Source organism: Centropristis striata, chromosome 9, assembly GCF_030273125.1.
Source record: "Centropristis striata isolate RG_2023a ecotype Rhode Island chromosome 9, C.striata_1.0, whole genome shotgun sequence".
NCBI lineage: Eukaryota > Metazoa > Chordata > Actinopteri > Perciformes > Serranidae > Centropristis > Centropristis striata.
This window is the reverse complement of record NC_081525.1, coordinates 16,454,723-16,474,776: the sequence shown is the minus strand read 5'-3', so window position 1 is coordinate 16,474,776 and position 20,054 is coordinate 16,454,723. Positions and strand designations below refer to the sequence as shown.

Here is a 20,054-nt window from a genome sequence, read left to right as displayed (position 1 = left end):
ATTTTCTCCAATGTGCAATATCTGTAAAATTAAAAAAGTACTTTCAGGAAAACAAACAAATATTAATAATAAATGCCAAATAGCAGAAATGTATGTATATAATGTGTATAGAATGTATGTATATGTCTTATTGTTTATATTTTTTATTCTTATGTATTTTTCTATATCTATGTGTCTGTATCTTGAGCTGCTGTGACAACTAAATTTCCTTACTGCGGGATAAATAAAGTCTGATCTTGTCTTATCTCTTATCTTAATCATCCAAACATAAGCCCACCTTTTCACACTGGTACTCTCCAAACTTCAGACCATGGATGGTCTGTCTGTAGATAAGGTCTGTGCTGATCTTGTCCTCTCTGCAGTCGTGCCAGGGGGTGAAGACCTCCTTGCGCAAGAAGAGACGCCAGGGAGCATGCTGTTCCTGCCCTCCTCTCTTCTTCACTTCCTGCTCACACTGGGAGATGGCGTCCATCACGTGCTCCCGGCCGCTGCCCAGAGCCCACACCTTTAGGACAGGTCAACATTTCAAGTGATGGATATCTAGATATTCTAAAATATAGACAACAGGACGACACAGTAGATTCTTTCCTAATATAAAGCCTTAAAAAAGTGTGACAGTGCAGTTTGCCCAGTGTGCAATTTAATTTAATGTGCAATATTCTCTGTGCAATGGTCCATATCCAACCGCTGACTGTCTCCATTGTATATAATGTTCCTATAGTTTTTATTTTATTTTTGTTTAAATTGTTAATACTTTTTATATTTCTACTTGTTTATTTGTAATTTCAAAACAGGGACATCATGTAAATAGTTTATTTTTTACTTGTTAATTTGCGAATACCTCTCTTATATTTCCAGTTTAAACTGCTTTTTTTCTATGTATTGTTATTGTGCTATCCACTTTGCTGCTTTAACTCTGGAAATTTCCACATTGTGCGACGAATAAGGAAATCTGAATCTTAAATTAGACCAGGATCCCCGAAAAAAAAAGTTTTGGTACACGCTTTTTAGCTGTATCCTTATATTACTTTTCATTGATTTATTTTGCTCTTTTTGTTTTTTACTGTATGTAAAGCATTTTGGAAACACCGTTTTTTAAAAAGTGATACATTAATAAAGTTATTATTACTATTATATATGTGAAGAATATTTGTTTATTAATTGCATTTTTTTTACAGAACACCAAGGCAAATTCCTTGTTGCTTATTCTGACAGCATTGCTAGGTGTACTTTTGGTATTTTTGGTGTACAAAACGCTCAAAAACATAATTTTATGTTAAATCCCTGAATAGGCAAATATAAATTGTTCATCCACTTAAACCACAGAAGTTACTTTTGCCTCAGAAATCTGCACAAATCTGCGTTGCTTTTTAAAATTTGCACTATTTAACAATTGGCTCTGTACCAAACTGTGCAGATGCAGATTTTGAAAATCTGATCCTCTGCAGGACTCCGATAACAAGATTAAAATAAAGCATCTACTTTTAAATAATATTTATTTTATTGTTGTCTTATATTTTCACAGAATGTGGAATGTTTATTTTTTGGGTGTTGCTTTGCTACGATTGTCATTTCCCCTCCTCAAAGGCAGAAAAAAATGTGGATCTGACTGTTATAAGGAACCCAGTACAAGGAAAGACATTTGTGATAAAAGATCTACTTATCATCACCAACTTTACTACGGGAACATATTACACACCCAGCATTATGTAACTACATACCTTTTCATACAAGGCGACGTAGACAGAAAAGCCAAAGGTGTCTTGTAGTTTGATCTTGTTAGAGACGAGCTGGCAGATCTCTTTGGAGGTAGACCCCGAGTCAACAGGCAGGTTGATGGAGCGTCCGTCTGTCAGCACCATGGACACAATCATGGGCTTCTTTGTCTTGGTTGCCTGTCACAGAGCAGAAAAAATGATCTTGATTAAGCAGTAATGAGATCTACTGTCCATATAAGTTCATGTTAATGGGTCAGTTCACTCTATGCTGGTGGTTTTGAGCCAAGCAGACAGTTGGGGTTTAGTTTGTTTCTCTATTTCAGCTACCACCACAACACAATTTGAGATCATTTGCAGTTTGTTTTTGTGCACTTCCGGGTTTCACTGCTCAGACCCGGAGGTTGCTACTTGCCACAAACATAATCATCCTGGGCCCTGAAGAATGAAGCAATTTGCAGAGGTGCCTTAAACCTGCATTCTTTCTCACGGCCAACAGGGGGCTTTTGGGACTGTGTACATTGAAATAACCTTGAACTTGTTTTTGGATGTTCTGTTTTTAGCCAAAGTTAGCCTCTGGTTTAAGACTGTTTAACAGCTGCACCACATAATACAACACTGTTTGTTCCACCAGGTCACTTTACTGGTTTATTTGCACTTATCTCTATTTACATCCAACCACATTAGGTCTATAATGGGCCTTCTGTATTTTTTCTATATTATATATGTCATATATAACTTTATATATATATATATATATATAAATTATGATGTATTCATACTACTACATTCAACAAGCTATTTAACATGCTAAAATATATTTTCTCAAATGTGCAATATCTGTAAATATCTAAAAATGAGTTCTCACGGGAAAACAAACAAACACAAAACATATATACTAATAATAAATGCCAAATAGCAGAAATGTATGTATATAATGTGTAAAGAATGTTTATATTTTTTATTCTGTTTTCTATGTGTCTGTACCTTGAGCTGCTGTGACAACTAAATTTCCCCACTGCGGGATAAATAAAGTCATATCTTATCTATCTTATATTATCTAATATCGCAGTTAACATAAAATACAGCTGCAGTTTACTAACTAACTAAGCTAGCTAGTGATAATGTTAGCTGTTAACTTAGTGCTTGCTGTGTTGGTCCTGCCAGGCTGGTGATCTTTGTAACCTCCATGGCTCAACCCCCTTGTCCAAATATGGTCACTTCTGGCGACAAAAAATCAAGATGGTGATGACCAAAATACCCTCCTTAAGTCATCAAAACGGTAGTCCACAAACCAATGGGTAAAGTCCTGGTGGTTACTGTCAGGATTCCCACTTGGACAATTAGTGTGGTCTCCCCCTACCTGTCAAGTATGACAGTTCTGAACCTTGTTTTTTATTCATGTGCTTGGGGGCTTTCTCTGTTCACCTGTCTCTCATTTGTACCGATCAGTTTGAGTATTTCAACCCAGTTTTTTCATTTGAGTTTGTCAGATCATCACAGTGTGTACCGTATGTTGGCTAATAGTTGAAAGTTTATAATGGAGAGATTTAAGAAAGTTTTTGTTCTGTTTTGAATCCTGCCTGTTTTTTAAGTTATCTGTCTGTCTATCTGGATTATCTGCCTGTGTCTGCCTGTACCTGGACTCTGTTTTTACCTACTGGACTGTCACTGAGTAAAAAACAATCAATGCAAGTATTTGGATCTGCTCTTAATTCCCCACCTGAGGTCTGACAGTTACGTCCACTTCTTTTATACAGTCTATGCTTTCTCCCAAAGAAAAAGCCCCTAGGAAAACTGCTCACAGAGAGGCTGAACGTTTTTAATCGCTTTTTTTTATCTGTTCATTAGATCCTAGAGGGAGAATGCACGTGAAACTATTTAAAACATTTGCTCTCATTTCAGTATCAGTACCTGCAGCTCCAGCCAGGCTGGAGGCTCCCCTCTAACTCCGTTCATTACTGTGCGCCGCAGCCTCTCGGCACAGTAGGCAGCATAGCCTCCTGGAGCGAAACGGATGAAACTTTGCAGGTACTGCCAAGACAAGAGATAAGACGAGATCAGCAAAACATCACAGTAAGGGGCATACTGTTTACGAGACTGAGGCAAAAAAAACAACAGCTATTGTACCTACCCTTATGAAGCGATCACTTGGAGGGAAGATGCCGAGACAGAGAGACAGCAGGATCCAGCCGCGGAAGTAGCTGTTGCGATTGTTGTTGTCTTGAAGCTGCTTGCAGATCTGACAGTAAATCTCATCCCTGCACAGACGACTGTTGTATAAGCAAAGAATACAAATGCTTACATGCATGTGATTTTTTCGAATGGAGCTTCTGTTACCTAAGGTCTCGTCTGACGATGGCGTATCCAATAATGATGTGGAGTTTTTCAAGAGCCGACAGTGGCCGGTCCAGGGTCGGTCCCTCTCCAACCATGATGTCACTGTCCTCCTTTACAGCCTGCAGGGTGGGAGGCTTGGACACTTCGGTCAGATCATCTGACTGTAAGAAAAAAAACATCAATATTCATTCGTTTTACCCTTAACCGCTTATCCACACTTGGGTCGTGGGGGGCTGGAGCTGATCCCAGCTGACATTTGGTGAGAGGCGGGCTACACCCTGGACAGGTCACCAGACTATCACAGGGCAGACACATAGAGACAGACAATCACACTGTCATTCATTCCTACGGGCAATTTATTTATCTATTTTTTTAAACTAACTTTTTATTGATTCCATTCAGCATTGTCCCATTAGCATTTAACATTTCACACGTTTTTCATGTATACAGGACATACAAATACTTCGCACCAGGGATCAAAAACATAAATGGAAAAAAAAAAAATCACAATTAAACCAAGAATTCAGTCGACAACACATGAGTTCATTTTCCCTACAATCCACATTTTCAATCCCTTGTCACTTCACTAGTGCTAACCACTACACCACCGTGTAGCCCCAAAACATCAATATGTTTAAAAAAAAGACTGAGAATGAGAACGTCACAGCAATGAAAGATATTTTAGGGTTACACCTCACCTCCTCCATGATGATGGAGGGTTTCCTGAAGTTTGAAGTGGGTTTTGGGATTCCATTTTCTTGAATAGTGGATGCTTTTCTGTTTCTGGACAGTAGGTCAGTGAAAGTGGATCCCTTCCTTGCTCGCGGGGTCCCTTCTGGCACAGTGTAGACCTTTGGGTTTTGAGCTGTCTCCCCGGGCACAGCAGAAGCCTTCCTGGTTCTTGTTAGCAGGTCTGTGAAAATGGAGGACTTTCTGGTTTGTGCTGGCTCCTCAGGTACTGTGGAGGGCTTCCTTTCCTCTTTTTTACTCCTCAGCACCCTCTAAAACAGTCAGAAAATACATTTCAAAATCGATGATAAAATAAGGCATAATTCGAAATCCACTGAGTCCTTGCTTTGTGAGGATGTTTACCTGATCTAGGCCGACCATGTGGCTGAAACGTCTGTCCTTTCTGGAGATTAGCTCCTGCGGCAGAAAGCGGTCCTGCATGGGGGTTCCCTGGACCCTGATCTGCTTTTTCGGCTCAGGAAGATCTCCCATGAACCTCAGGATAATCCACCACACTGTCAGAGAAGCCTGCCGGAAACATAATGGTAACATCACGGTTAATTAAAGAAAAAAACAACTACATGGAAAAAATGATTAGACAATTGTCTTCAATGCATTTCATTTTAATGCCTGGTACAACTAAAGGTACATTTTTTTGGACAAAAATAATGATAACAACAACAATAGCTCATAAGAGTTTACTTTAAGAGCAGATATCTAGCCATTTTCCATGGTTTTCTTGATGATTTTGGTTATTATCAAGAAAATAATGGAAAATGTTTGTTGAGAAAATAATGATCAAATGTTTGTTGTTATCATTATATTTGTCCAAACAAATTTACATTTAGTTGTACCAGGCAACAATAAATTGAAGAAATCAATGGTCTAATAATTTTTTCCATTACTGTATAATCTTCATATACGAACAGCTGAAATTATGAATAAAAGTGATCTAAGAGCAGCACCAGGACATCTCCTTCATCTTCGTGGTACAGCAGGGGCTGCCGGAGCCTCTGCCGGATGTGGATGTCATTGGCAGCACCCTGGAAGTACATGGAGGCAAATTTGGAGAAGGGGAACTCATCCAGGTCATCGTAGTCCTCTTTGGGAAGATCTTCCTCCATGGGGACCTCGTCGATGTCTATCTCCTCGATAATTGTCCTCTTCCCCTGGGAAGACAGGTAGACATGCAGTGAGTGACTCTTCAAGGAAAACAAAATGTGCAAAGCTTTCGGTTCCCTAACCTCCAATCCCACAGGTGCCTGCGGCTCCGGCGCTTCAGGAGGCAGGAAGTCAAAGATGCTGTCCAAGATATCGTCGTCGGAAATGGATGGAGTCTGAGCTTTTTCCTCCATCTCTTTCTTCCGTCTCAAGATTTCCTCCATACGTTTTTGTCTCTCCAAAATGAGCCGCCGTTCTTCTTCTTTCTCTTTAGCAGACAACTGAAAGAACACAACACAATTAAGATGAGGAAAAAGCATTGTCCTGAACCACACCTGCCTGAAAATATATATTTTTCTACTTAATTAACGATGCAACCCAAATAACAAATGTATTATTCACAGCAATTAGCTAAATAGAAATCAATCTTTCAGTAGTTCAGGGTTCAGACACCTTGACAGTGGTTACTGAAGCAGGGGCTTCTGGCACACTTTCCTCTACCAGTGATTCTGAACCACAGGGACATGTGGTAACAGTAATTTTACCTCGTAATACACAAGAGTTTCTGGTCTATTGGTCTGAAGTGACTTTTGTTTCTGAAACTGGCGTTGCGTCCACAGCAGTGGGCTGCTTTTCTCTTAGCTTCTGTGCCATAATTTCCAAACTTAACGCAGCTAACATTGACTCAGCTAGTGCTATCGTTCACATCATTCACCACCTTATTGATAATGTATTGATTATGTATGTTGTATGCACTTAAAGCAAAATTATGGTTACTGCCAAGGAAGATATTAAGGTCCAACAAACAATAGTTGTTTCAAACCAAGCTCTTGAACAAGTAGACACGTTCAAATATCTCGGAAGTCAAATCAGCAGTGACTTGTACTCAGTCAAAGAAGTGAAATGTAGTTTTGCAATAGCTACAGCGGCATTGACCAAGCTGCAAAAGAAAAGCTATCAAAACTAAGACAAAGATATGGTTTATGATGGCCATTGTGATATCAACTATGACATATGATTGTGAATCATGGACATTGGACGCAGAAACTGAAAGACGAGTAAATGCATTTGAAATTAATTTGAAACTGAAATGAAATGAACCATATAACTCTCCACCATCAAACAAGAAAACAGAGATGGTGTGGACACGTCACTCGTCATGGTGACGAATTGAGCTCGGCTCGAACTATTTTTCATGGCAGAGTATGTGGAAAACGAGGAAGAGGAAGAACTGGCTCTCGAATGTTGCAAGTTGGATGAGTATGACACCATATAATGCAACAAGAACTGCAGAAGATTGATCAAAATGGAAAGAACTGGTGAAAAACATCATAGTGCCCTTACGGCACTTAAAATAGTTAGTTAAAAGCCATGCATAAACACTTGAGATAATTAGCTTATTTGGAACATGACAAGTGGTGTTGATGAAAGAGTACTTGAGTTCATGTGGTAGAGATGTGGGAGAGAAAAAAAGGTTGACAACCACTGCTGTGCCACTTGAACCCAGCAGGGACTTTGACCTACTTTTATAGTTGTCACCAAGAAAGAGCTCTTTATAGTTCTTTAGGGTGAACTTACATCTGTTTTCATTCTTTTGATAGCTTTTCTTGCCAGCACACCCCTGGTGTGTGCCTGCAGGAGGATCACAGCATTCCTCTTGCGCTTCCATTCCTTCCTCGCCAGGTATCCTCTGGTACGGGTCTGCAGCACGACGACTGCCTCTCGACTCTTCTTATATTGGGAGCAGAGCTGGCGGGACCGGACCTGTGCCTGCAGCCTCGCAAAGCCCAGCTGGACCTAGAATTCGAACATAATTGAAGGGATTTATTGGAGGTCAGGCCTGTTTTTTTTTTTACTTTGATAAATGCTGATATACTAAACAGTGACTCACCACTCTGTACAGCTTTCTGCCTTTGTGTCCTCTCCAGTATTTCTGAATGACAAGAGCGCCTGCCTTTTTCCTCAGGAATTCTCTCCTTCAAAGGGCATGAGTCACACAGACATGATGAGAAAAACAAAAGCAAAAAAACAAAGCAGCTCATTTTATGGCTTCCGTCCCATACCTGTACTTGTAGCCTCTCAGGACTTTCTGGATCAGAAGTGCTTTCTCATTGAGTTCTTTCATTCGCTCCAGTTCAAGCATGGTGTCATGGAAGTCCTGAGAGAAAACAGTAGAAAGTTTGTTTTCTTATTTTGGTGGAAATATTCACTTGCGATTTATACAGTCATGGAAAAAATTATTAGACCACCCTTGTATTCTTCAATTTCTTGTTCATTTTAATGCCTGGTACAACTAAAGGTACATTTGTTTGGACAAATATAATTATAACATCAAAAATAGCTCATAAGAGTTTACTTTAAGAGCTGATATCTAGCCATTTTCCATAGTTTTCTTGATAATGATTTTGGTTTTTATCAAGAAAACCATGGAAAATGGCTAGATATCAGCTCTTAAATTAAACTCTTATGAGCTATCTTAATTACAATTTTGAGGGACTTTTACTTTACTTGAGTATTTCTAAATTTGCAACTCATTCGTAACACATGTTTATAAATTAAACCACGTAAAGTATATAAAATAGTTAAAGTGAGCCCTACATTGACAGCAGTAAAACGCTGATTAAATAAATGTCTAAATAATAATAATTTAATAATATATTTAGAATATATAAAACAATCTCAGTGGGTCCATTCTGCATAACGAGTACTTTTACTTTTGATATTTTAAGAACATTTTGATGCTGATACTTTTGTACTTTTACTTCAGTAAATGCAGGACTTTTACTTGTAGTGGAGTAATTTCAGGTGTGGTATTAGTACTTTTACTAAAGTAAAAGATCTGAATACTTCTTCCACCACTGGGTCGGACTGAAATTAGGACATGATGATTCTGTTCTATGAAAGGTCAATGGATAACCCAATGGTGTTTATGGTAATCCATGTGATAGTTGTTGCAATTAACCTGTAGCATTAGCAGGATTAGGACAGTGGACGTTCTTGGGAGGGGCTTAGCGAAGATCCAATTAAGTATTCAGTTTCAGTCAGTTTTTATTCTTTCACCATATCCATCACTCACAAAAGAGGGTACATACCTTGAGGAATATCTTTGTCTTGCCAGTCTTCCAGTCGCCCTCCCCAGCAAGCACAGACTCACAAATGCTTTCACAGCACTTCTCCTTACTTTCCTGTTAGAGAAAAAATAAATATTAAACAAATGCAGCAAGAGAAGCTGACAAAAGGTATGAGGATTTCATAGTCAAAACTTCTTTTAAATCACTTCTTAAAACCCACTTTTATAGACTTGCTTTTATGTAATGCTGTCTATCTCACCACTCATTTTTATTTCTTCACTTTTTACTTTTTTTTAAACTTCTTTTACCTTTTATTTTCTGTGTATCTGAGAATGTCTTGTGATTATTCCTGCTCTGTCTTTTATTGTTTTTTTTTTTAATGCAAGAATTGTTTTTAGCTTTATGGCATCATTCTCGCTGTAATTAACTGCTCTCTATCGAAGCACTTTGTAAGCTGCTGTTTTTAAAAGGTGCTATATAAATAAAGTAATTATTATTATTATTATTATTATTATAATAAAATGAATACGTTAAAACCTCCAACTTACTATTTTGGGATCGCAGAGGGACGTTTTCAGAAGGACGCGGTAGCGATTTAGGAACTCATCGAATGTGTAGCGTACAGGATATCCAGCTTTCCGGATCCTGATGGTCTCCATCATGCCAGAGTAACGGAGCTGACGCATGCACAGCTCTCTGTCAAACAGCTAAGACACACAGGGATAGCGTCCAATTCACTTACACAACATTGTTTAAATCATTTTTGGTGCAGATTTAAATATGTTTTATTTTGGTTGGACATTAGTGCAGCTTCCATCCTCACCATGGGCTTCTTGAAGTCATTGGGTTTAATGCAGCGTATGAAATAGGGCTGGCACGCAGTCAGCGTTTTCATCAGGGAGTCCAGAGACTGACGGAACTGGCCAGTCAGAGTAGGCACACGCTTCTTGCCATCATTCGCTTGCTGTCAGACACAAACAGATGTCACATCGTGGGAGTTTTTCAATACAACAATGGTAATGGTCTGGAAGCAAAAAGCTGTGCTGACCCGGAGGCTGTTGCTGGCGGCGGTGATGATCATCCTGGGGTTGACGCTCTTGATCGTACTGGAGGACAGCACGTTCTGAAACATCTGTTTGAGGAGTTTATTAGTGGAGGTTTCCACCAGCTGAATCAGATCTGAGCTGAGGGCATCACGGTTTTTCTCAAGGAAACCTCAAAACAAGACAGACTCAGTAAGAACATCACATAGGACCTCCACAAGAATGGTTTATTGCTTTTGAACGCTTTAAAAGTACCTTTTGAATCATAGAAGACCTCTCCAGCAAAATGACTGATTCCAAACTGTGTCTCATAGTTGTTCTTGGGAGGGATATAGATGCCCCCCTTCCCATGGACCTGATTCAGTTTTTGGAGCAGGGTGGTGTCTGTGCCCTGCAAATCAACAAAAGAGGAGAGTTAAAAACCTGCTTTGCTTTCTTGATTTAGACTTGTGAGGTACAAGGGGGATATAAACCTTGGGGAAGTTGCTCTCCTCATCAATAAGCGCCATCATGTTCAGAGGTTTGCTGGCCAACACGTCCAGAGTGAGTTGGTTGTCTTTGTAATCAATGTGCTTCCAAACAATGTTTTCGCGGGCATACTCGTCTTGCTCCAGCTTGAAAACATGTTTGACGAAGAACTGCTGCAACTGCTCATTGGCAAAGTTGATGCACAGCTGCTCAAAGCTGCAAGAGTTCAACAAATATGGATAGAGTTTTGTCAATGTGTCAATGAACAATGTGTCCTCTCTCTAATTCCATGAGATCTGTTGTGAACACCAACCTGTTTTTGGTGAAGTTCTCAAAACCAAAGATGTCAAGCAAGCCTATTGACTGTCGGACCTCTTTGGAGTCCTCAGGTAGCTTGTAAACAGCAGCGTTGATTTTGTCCACAACCCAAAGGAAAAGTCTTCCATAAATAGACTGGAAAGATAACATAGATTGCTTGTATTATACATAATAGCTTACTTATTATACATAGCACCACCTAATGTATGATAAAACAACTATTGCTACATAAAACAATCTGAGTGGGTCCATTTTGCATAACGAGTACTTTTACTTTTGATACTTAAAGTACATTTTGATACTGATACTTTTGTAGTACTACTTACTAGTACTTTAGTACTTTTACTTAATGAAGGATCTGAATATTTTTTTCCACAACTGATGCTAACATTAATTAGTATGTTACTTAGTTAATAAACAGAGGGAATCGGTCAGATTTGATGTTGAGCTAAGGTAAAATCACTTTTATTTTCTTCTCAGATTGTTACCTTTTGTCCTGTAAATTGCTTTGGATAAAAGTGTCTGCTTAATGACTAAATGTAAATGTAAATGAGTCCTAAAACAGCCACGGTACATAAGTTTTCATTGTCATTGGTGGAAAATAATTAAAAGGTTGCACCATTTATCAGTCATTGATTTTGTTTTCTGGTGTGTATGAGCATTACATCCTCATGGGGCTAGTTTGGTCTTTATCTGTTAACGGGAGCTGCATGAACTTCTGAAATACATTTTTACATGATGTTACCTTGACAAAGGCGTCCCTGCCGTCCACAGCCTGGGCAGAGGGCAGAGGTTTGGTCACACTCTCTCTGGCTGTCATGAAGGAGTACTGAGTCAGACTCTTCTCCAACGCTTTGGTATCCACCTGAGGTCACGAGGACGAATTTAGTCAGGCAAAGTTACTCTCAGCTCCTTTTATTTGTATTTGTAAAGAAAACGACACGTACCTCCAGAAGTTTGCTGGCCATGTTGAAATGGGATGATTTCCGGATGTCACAGCCCTCTAGGTTATTTACCATGGTGCCTGAAATTAACCGAGAAAATGTGTTGCTTTTTTTTCTTCTTCTTCTTCTTCTTTTTTTTTTTTTAATTTTTACAACAGTATTTCATGTTTACCACTGTATGGTGCAGTCCAGTAAGTACTGTACTTAGGGACAATGTTTAAGGTACTTGTACTTTACTTGAGTATTTACATTTTATGTAACTTTATACTTCTACTTCACTACATTTTAAGGTAAATATTGAACTTTTTACTCCACTACATTTAGCTGACAGTTGTAGTTACTTTTGACATGAAAATCATGATAAATTTAAGGTGATAAGATGTTTTCTTTTTATTTTAACATCATAACAGTATATTAAGTAGTCAAAATGAGCCCTATCTTGAGGAAATTAAAATGCTGCTTACATACAGTAAATGCATCAATACAAATAACCTTATAATATATTTAGAATATATATAACAGTCTGAGCGGGACCATTCTGCAAAATGAATACTTTTACTTTTGATGCTTTAAGTACATTTTGATGCTGATACTTTTGTACTTTTACTTCAGTACGTTTTGAATGCAGAACTTTTACTTGTAGTGGAGTTATTTCACAATGTGGTATTAGTACTTTTACTTAAGTAAGGGAGCTGAATACTTTTTCCACCACTGTATGGTGCTGTTCTTACCCTCAAAGTCCACATTGCCCAGGTGTAGGATGGCAGCGAGCAGTTTCGAGATTTCCCAGAAGTCATTGTCTGTGAACATGAGGATCTTCAGAGCTGAACGGAAGTGGGCGTATTCCTTCACATCATCACGTCCTTCACAGCTGGTGCACTTCCCCTAGTGATATGATCATGTGGTCATTTAAAACTTGATGTGAACTGTTATTTGGTTATCTGCGATTTACAGTTGCATATCAATTTATCTTCGTAACCATCCTGTGTTATCTCAAAATTTCACAGTTTGCAAAATGATTTCAGTACCATGGTCAGATAGTTGTACTCTGTAGCATCCCCAAGAGAAAGATTCTTTTTCTGCTCAGCTGGCATGCCCATCAGCATGTAGTAAAAGATGTGGTAGTTTCTTTCTTCAGGTGCCTGTCATGGAAAGCACATGTTCTTGAGGACAAGAAACTTTGACTTGTGTTATGTTACTGACAGTGGTGGAAAGTAACTAACATTTACTCAAGTACTGTACTTAACTACAATTTTGAGCTACTTGTACTTTACTTGAGTATTTCCATTTTACGTATCTTTATACTTCTACTCCACTACATTTTGGAGCAAATATTGTACATTTCACTCCACTCCATTTAGCTGCCAGCTTAAGTTACTTTTCAGGTCGAGATTTAACATTTAAACATGATACATTTTAAATGAATATGCATTTCTTTTAAATTAAAAATCATAAGAGTATATTAAGTAGTTAATGAGCCCTATCTTGTTGAAAATAAAACCACTGTTTACATAAATGCATCAATAATAATAATCTAATAATATATTTGGAATATATAAAACAATCTGAGTGGGTCCATTCTGCAGAATGAGTACTTTTTATTTTTGATACTTTAAGTATGTTTTGTACTTTTACTTCAGTAAGTTTTGAATGCAGGACTTTTACTTGTAGTGGAGTAATTATACAGTGAGGTATTAGTACGTTTACTTCAGTAAGAGATCTCAATTGTTCTTCCACCACTGGTTACTGCTCATGCAAATACTGAGCGAACACTTTTTCCCACCTGGCGACAAACGCGGGACTTCTCCAGCAGGTACTGATCGACGCGGGCTCCGTCGATGGCCCCACCCTTGGTGAAGTTAATGTCAATGTACTTCCCGAAGCGACTGGAGTTATCATTACGAATGGTTTTGGCATTACCAAAGGCTGAGAAGAAAACACCAAAGCAGATTCATTAAAAAGGGACTTTCAGCTGAGTATGAAGACTGTCTTCTAACTTTATGCTTGCTCGTACCCTCCAAGATGGGGTTTGCTTCGAGAATCTGCTGCTCGATCCAGGAGTGCTGGCCGCTCACTGCAGCCAGGAACTGCAGCATGAGCTTGGTGCTCTCAGTTTTTCCAGCTCCTGACTCTCCACTGATGGGGAGAACAACGAGTAAGCTTGTGTAGAGACTCTGTTTGAACCCTCTCTTTGACATCAATGGCAATGTAATTTCAAAGTTCTCAACATTAACAAAGGGGTCCCTCGGGGATCAATTTTAGGTCCTGTTCTTTTTACAATCATAGAAGACTGAAAAGTAATGATATTATGTTGGATGTTACAGGGATTGTGATAAATGCAAATGCAGATCTCATTGTTCTGATTGAAAAAGGAAAGTAAACTTTTTAACACAGATTCTAGCATATGGTGGAGTGTTCTTGCAATATATATTGGCTTACTAACATTATTGCAATACATTGAATCGTATCCCTGAATCACGATGCGTATCGTATCACCAGATTCTTGCTAAATACACAGCCCTCATTTATATTAATACTATGTAACACAGTTTAGATTATTTCCAAATCCCTCCCAATAATATAAATTGGTTTTACACTATGAAAAAACAATAATACTTTTCTATAAATCTTTATGAGGAATGTTTTAGCACTCAATATGGTTTTAAAAAATGACGTTTCCCTCTACAAATATCTTGATATTTGTTTTGAAAGTAAGCTATCTTTGAAGATTTATTTCCCCAAAATGATAAAGAAGCTTAGAAAAGAATACATTTGGTCCAATTTCTTACAATTGTGAATGCATGCTTTAAATGATCTTTTTTCCCCTAGTTATCATTTATTTGTCTTCTGTAGTTTTTGTGTGGTAACACATGATAATTTTGTCGGCTGTAACAAATTAGTCTATTATTTATTCATTCATTTGAGAAAATTAATTCATGTTGATCCATACAATGCCTACCAATGCCCAAGTTGACATATTCGAAATTGTATTTATTTAAATTCTATTATTATAGAAAACTACGGAAACCTACAAATTTGAGAAGCTGTAAGCAGAGAATCTTTTTTTCGTTTTTACTTTAAAAAAGGTGAAATATATGGACAATCAATTATCAAAATTTTTGCTGAATCAATTTCTATCATTTGACTGATCTATCAATTTATCCTGTCAGCTCCTTAATGTCTTTCTTTATGTAACTATTTTTTGTCTCATTTATTACTTATATAATTTAAACAAAGCCCTCCTGTAAAAGAGAGCTCACCCCCAGTAATTTTCCCCTGTGTAAATAAATCATTAACTTAATTAATCAATCTTTTGACAGTGTAAAAATAATAATCTGGAATCAGCCTCAGACAAAAGCAGACCTGATGACACAGCACTGGTTCTTTTTGTTGCGGCGCATGTTGAAGAAGCAGCTGTCTGCGATGGCGAAGACGTGCGGCGGCAGTTCACCCAGCCGTCGATCTGTGTACATGTGTACATTCTCAGTGGTGTAGAGGGGCAGCAGCTGGTAAGGGTTCACCGCAACCAGAATGGAGCCTGTGTATGTCTTAAAACAGAGGGGGGTGTTAACCATCACGCAGTAGCACAGATGACGAATGAAAACAAGTTATTGTTGTGTAAGCACATCATCAAGCCAGTGACCCCTATAACCCTGTTTGATTATAGCTGCAATGCACAAGATGCTTGTTCTAAATACGATTCATTGGATCTACAGATTTCACGGATGGATGACTATAATGAAAAGCTGTTTTATAATGTGAATTACGTCAAATATGAGCAATAGTAAATTATGCCCCCAAGTAGTGGTAGTATTTTTACACAACAAAATGGCCTGATTCATAATTGAACACACACTGCTGAGCTTTGAAGACATGAAAACACTGGGACGCTCTCTTTCAACAGAGGCTCATTCGTCTCTATGGAGACAAACAGCACTGTGATAAACAGCAGGGCAAAGTCTAAGATAGAAAGCCATTCACAGCAAGGGGAAGACACAGACGAGTAAGCGTTTCCACAGCAGGTTATGGGCATCATAAAACTAGGTGGTTCACAGTGAATCTGGGAATAGAAACCTACATAGATGTGTCCTTCTTTGTGTCGCACCAGGAGGTTCCTGAGGAGCCCGGCCTCGTTGAGGTCACCGAGCCTTATCATGTCATCCACACCCTTCACAGAGGTGGGGTGCATGGGTCGGATGCCATCCATCTTCTTCTTGATCTTGTGCGTCTGTATGCATGTTATGAAAGAGTTGATGTTATGTAGAAGGTTTAAACTAAATTACCTGGACCTGAAAAAAAGCTAACTTTTGTGGAGTTTTGTACCTTTCCTTCATCATCAATCAGCTGAAGCTGTCCAGTCTTGTCCAACTTCACCTCCGCCCCGATTGGCACCCCACCGCCAGAGTCCACCCATACAAAATCCCCCTAGTTGGGGAAACCAGAGATATGAATTCAAATATATATATATATGTGCATCATGAAGGTTATGATGATGTGTATATATTAGAAAGATAGTCATTCGTACCTTACTCAAATGCAGCATAGCAGAAACCTGGTCCTACAGACCTAGGTCTGTAAAGAAAATAAGAAAATATTATCTTCTCAATTCAGATAGTCCAGTTACAGTAATTATACTTAACAAATTCCTGCTACCAAACCAATATTACTATCAGTAAAATCTACTCAAAAGAAGTGTAATGCATTCACTTGAGAAAAACAATATTTCCTCTATTGTAAAAATAATGAATTTAGAAAATTATCGCAGAATCTTGTTTTTTTCTGAATTAATGAGATAATTATCTCATTGAGAAACAGTTTCTCACTTTATCTGATTCAGACATCAATAGCAACAGCAAATTATTTCCCTTGAAAACTTTTCTCAGAATTCTAAGATAGCTCAGTAATTCAGAAAAGCTGGGCAAATATTTGTTTCTCAAGTGAATGCATTACGCTGGGCAAAATACTGTGGATAAGATAATATAATTTTAAAAAACAAACAACAAAAAAGTAATTATACAAAGAAGTTTTGGGGTCCTTGAACATTAACCTTTCACTTTGACTGGACACCTTAAGCACACTTCTGCTCATGGTTTCATATAGAATCTCATCAGGTTACAATTAAAACGGAAACTTACTGAAAAATAAAATAAACACATTTGATAACACTGTAACACTCGGCATAATCACAGATTTGAAGACAATGTTATGTGTTTACTCTTACCTGTGAATAGTTGTCTCTTTATTGGAAGCACACACTGCCGCTGCTGCCGAAGGAAATTTTCATTGCATGACTGAAGCAGGAAGCAGGGAGTTTTCCAGCAAACACTCCTTTATGGCCCTTTGACTTTGCTCCTGCAAAGGTAGAGCCTCCCAGTGTCATCAACCACCAGACTCAAGGCATTTAATCAATATATCGCACAGCATCAACTTAATATTTTTTTTCTCACCATTACTGTAATTTGCAGTTAAATATCTGATGTTAATGTAAAGAAGATACCCATTCTTTACTTTCAAATTAAAAGTCTGGCAGGAGAAAATTAATTATTTGCTTCTCAATGGCTGATGAGTAGAGACAAGGTATACAGTAGTACTGCTATCTACTGTGAACTATATAAACACAATAAATCATAAAATAAATCTTTGAAATATAGAATAATGGTAAATCAGTAAACTGGTGTCAGAAATCACACTAAAAGGGAACAGTGGATTACCCAAATACCAGTAAGTAACGTTTCCTGGTCCATAAACGGCAAGTCAAGTACTGCCAACCAGTTATGCTGTACTTCACAGCAATTATGTTGTAAACAGCAGATAGTAGAGGAATGACTAGGTTCACTCCGGAGATTAGTGTGATCTAACTTGATAAAACAACCCATACATTCATACAAAGTGTATTCTGAGACAATAGTGACTTGATTTATGATGATTTACAGCTGAATAACATTTAAAAAAAGGCATAAATCCTACAATTGGTTAGACTGTATGGTAGTTGCTTCATATTTAATGATAATAAAATATAATTACATATGAAGATCAGCGTCTGAGAATGCTCCTTGAGTGGATACATGATAACACTGCAGAGCAACAATCTCACCATCTGTCCTCAGGTGTGGTCTGTTCATCCAGTTTGACAACAGAATGTGTCATTTTTTCCAAGCAGATAAAAACGATGGAAGCCTATTTTCCCCTTTGTTGTGGAATAAAAGATCCTGTATGTCATAATGAGAAGTTTTCTTGTAATAATGACCTACATTTTAGGTGAATATTTTGGGATTCTTAATATGTGTTAATACTTAGTCATTATATTGAGATGCTCAATCATTATTTCAAAATACCAAGGCAAATTTTTGAAATACCAGGGGCCTCATGTATCGACGCTGCGTACGCACAAAAACATTGCGTACGCTGTTTTTCCCGCACAGGCCACATGTATGAAAAGTAAACTTGCAGTGAGAATGTGCGGACCGCTCCGCAACCTTTCGAGGTGCCGTGAGAATGTGCGGTGGCACCGCAAACTTTTGTTTGGCACAAACTACGGCCTTTATGCTCTATATAAAACGTGTTTCTTGTCTAAACTCTAACTACACACAACTGGCATTATTTTTATAGTTTATAGCTCTCTGAAAATGGAGGGGAAATGCCGTTTTCCACCATCAATAACCCGTTCTAAATATGAGGGGATAGATGATTTTTTTTCCATCTATTTTCATATTTTAGACTTCACCTTCGTACTGCTGCTTACTTGTGCAATGTTGAAGTCTATATGTTTTGATGTTAAGATTGTATATTTTCTTAAGTCTATATATTCGGCTATTTCCACTTGTTATATATCCCCCTCCTGGGATCAATACTTGTGATTCTGACTATGGAGCACACATATTTTTCACAGTTAACCTGCCTTAATCACTGTGTCAAAATGCCGATCGCCGACCGTTTCCCCTTTGGTTGCACATGGAGATGTTGACGCTGCAGGTGCACATCGATCCATGACGCACAGATCCCTCTCCCCGGAGAAAAAACGTGTGTTTGAAATCCTTTCAGGATAATTCAGGTGTGTTGCATATTTGATCCCGTATGTGATGTTTAATTGGGACAACAAGTTAAGTGTGGCTTATAAACTGATACGTAAAAAGGATTATGGCACGCATTACGCACTGGCAGCTCTAAGAAGGAGCGTGTGTTGACGGACCCTTCTGTCATGGTGCGTGTCTCTGATCCGGCTGGTTAACAGCCACAGTGACACCTTGTTGCTGATCCCAGAGCTGAGACAACAAAAAGCACATTTTCCTGCCTCCACCCGCGCAGTGGCAGTAAGTTGATTTGTCGTTGGTTTGTCGATAACAAGCGGGCGTGCCGGCGATTTATAGTCATTTGCGTATTCATTGGGCTGTATCACGGAAAGGTGCGCAGAACCTGGCGTAAGCAGTTTGATACATGTGGAGGTGAGCTGGCGTACGTACTTTTCTAGTTTTGGGAGTACGCCATCTTTCAGTATGAAAGCTACGCACTCTTTGATACATGAGGCCCCAGGCCATTATCTTGAAATACCAGGCCATTATTTTGAAATGCTTAGTCATTATTTTGAAATGCTTAGTCATTATTTAAAAATGCTAGATCATTATTTTTGAAATACCAGGCCATTATTTTGAAATACTAGGTCATAATTTCGAGAATGTTCTTCATTATGAGCAGAGTGAAAAAAGCTAATAAATATCGCTATACACAGTCTTCACGGCATATCTGGTATTGTTTAAGTATCTTTACTATAATTACACAGACAAAAACAATGTACAATAGCTGGATGTTTTGAGCTCACTTCATCTCATAACGTCATTATCGTTACACTCTGCAAAATGAAGCGGCACACATCACACGGCACAAAATGTTTCATTGAGTACAAAACTTGAAAAGAAACAGGTCAATGGAAAACCAAAAGCACATTTACACTGATTTACATGAATCCAATCCACCAGTATGATGACACGAAGTTACTCGCACTCTCTTTCAAACACTTCACTTTCTGAAACCAAATGAAAATATTGTTTTTAACCAATATGACAGCCATTCACTTTGGGTTAAGTAGATATTTCATGGCAGTTTGAATCTAAAGTTCAGTTATGCATTATGGCATTATGCAAGTGCAGGATGTTCTTGCTTTTAGATAACCATTTATGGACACTATCCTTTAAGAGCATTTTTTTAAAGACATTTAATCAATTCAAGGCTCCTCACATTAAGGCTTTCTCCTCGTACTATTTTTAAAAA

At 38.2% G+C, this 20,054-nt stretch overlaps 1 protein-coding gene across 1 annotated transcript in view; it reads right to left on the bottom strand.

The window, feature by feature from the left end:
• LOC131977774 (unconventional myosin-VIIb) overlaps positions 1-16,332 on the bottom strand; it is a 28,512-nt gene extending 12,180 nt beyond the window's left edge. The window contains exons 1-29 of the mRNA XM_059341202.1: positions 16,315-16,332; positions 16,113-16,214; positions 15,868-16,017; positions 15,153-15,337; positions 13,804-13,925; positions 13,573-13,715; positions 12,818-12,931; positions 12,521-12,674; positions 11,793-11,869; positions 11,591-11,710; positions 10,841-10,980; positions 10,533-10,743; positions 10,315-10,450; positions 10,065-10,231; positions 9,840-9,980; positions 9,565-9,723; positions 9,038-9,130; positions 8,009-8,103; positions 7,837-7,921; positions 7,524-7,742; positions 6,029-6,226; positions 5,750-5,953; positions 5,148-5,312; positions 4,754-5,056; positions 4,056-4,216; positions 3,850-3,976; positions 3,630-3,749; positions 1,722-1,895; positions 278-505 (exon numbers count right to left, since the gene is read on the bottom strand). Coding sequence (XP_059197185.1) covers positions 278-505; positions 1,722-1,895; positions 3,630-3,749; positions 3,850-3,976; positions 4,056-4,216; positions 4,754-5,056; positions 5,148-5,312; positions 5,750-5,953; positions 6,029-6,226; positions 7,524-7,742; positions 7,837-7,921; positions 8,009-8,103; positions 9,038-9,130; positions 9,565-9,723; positions 9,840-9,980; positions 10,065-10,231; positions 10,315-10,450; positions 10,533-10,743; positions 10,841-10,980; positions 11,591-11,710; positions 11,793-11,869; positions 12,521-12,674; positions 12,818-12,931; positions 13,573-13,715; positions 13,804-13,925; positions 15,153-15,337; positions 15,868-16,017; positions 16,113-16,214; positions 16,315-16,332 — 4,311 coding nt within the window. The remainder of the gene's footprint in view (positions 1-277; positions 506-1,721; positions 1,896-3,629; positions 3,750-3,849; positions 3,977-4,055; positions 4,217-4,753; positions 5,057-5,147; positions 5,313-5,749; positions 5,954-6,028; positions 6,227-7,523; positions 7,743-7,836; positions 7,922-8,008; positions 8,104-9,037; positions 9,131-9,564; positions 9,724-9,839; positions 9,981-10,064; positions 10,232-10,314; positions 10,451-10,532; positions 10,744-10,840; positions 10,981-11,590; positions 11,711-11,792; positions 11,870-12,520; positions 12,675-12,817; positions 12,932-13,572; positions 13,716-13,803; positions 13,926-15,152; positions 15,338-15,867; positions 16,018-16,112; positions 16,215-16,314) is intronic.
• Between the last annotated feature and the right edge of the window lie 3,722 nt (positions 16,333-20,054).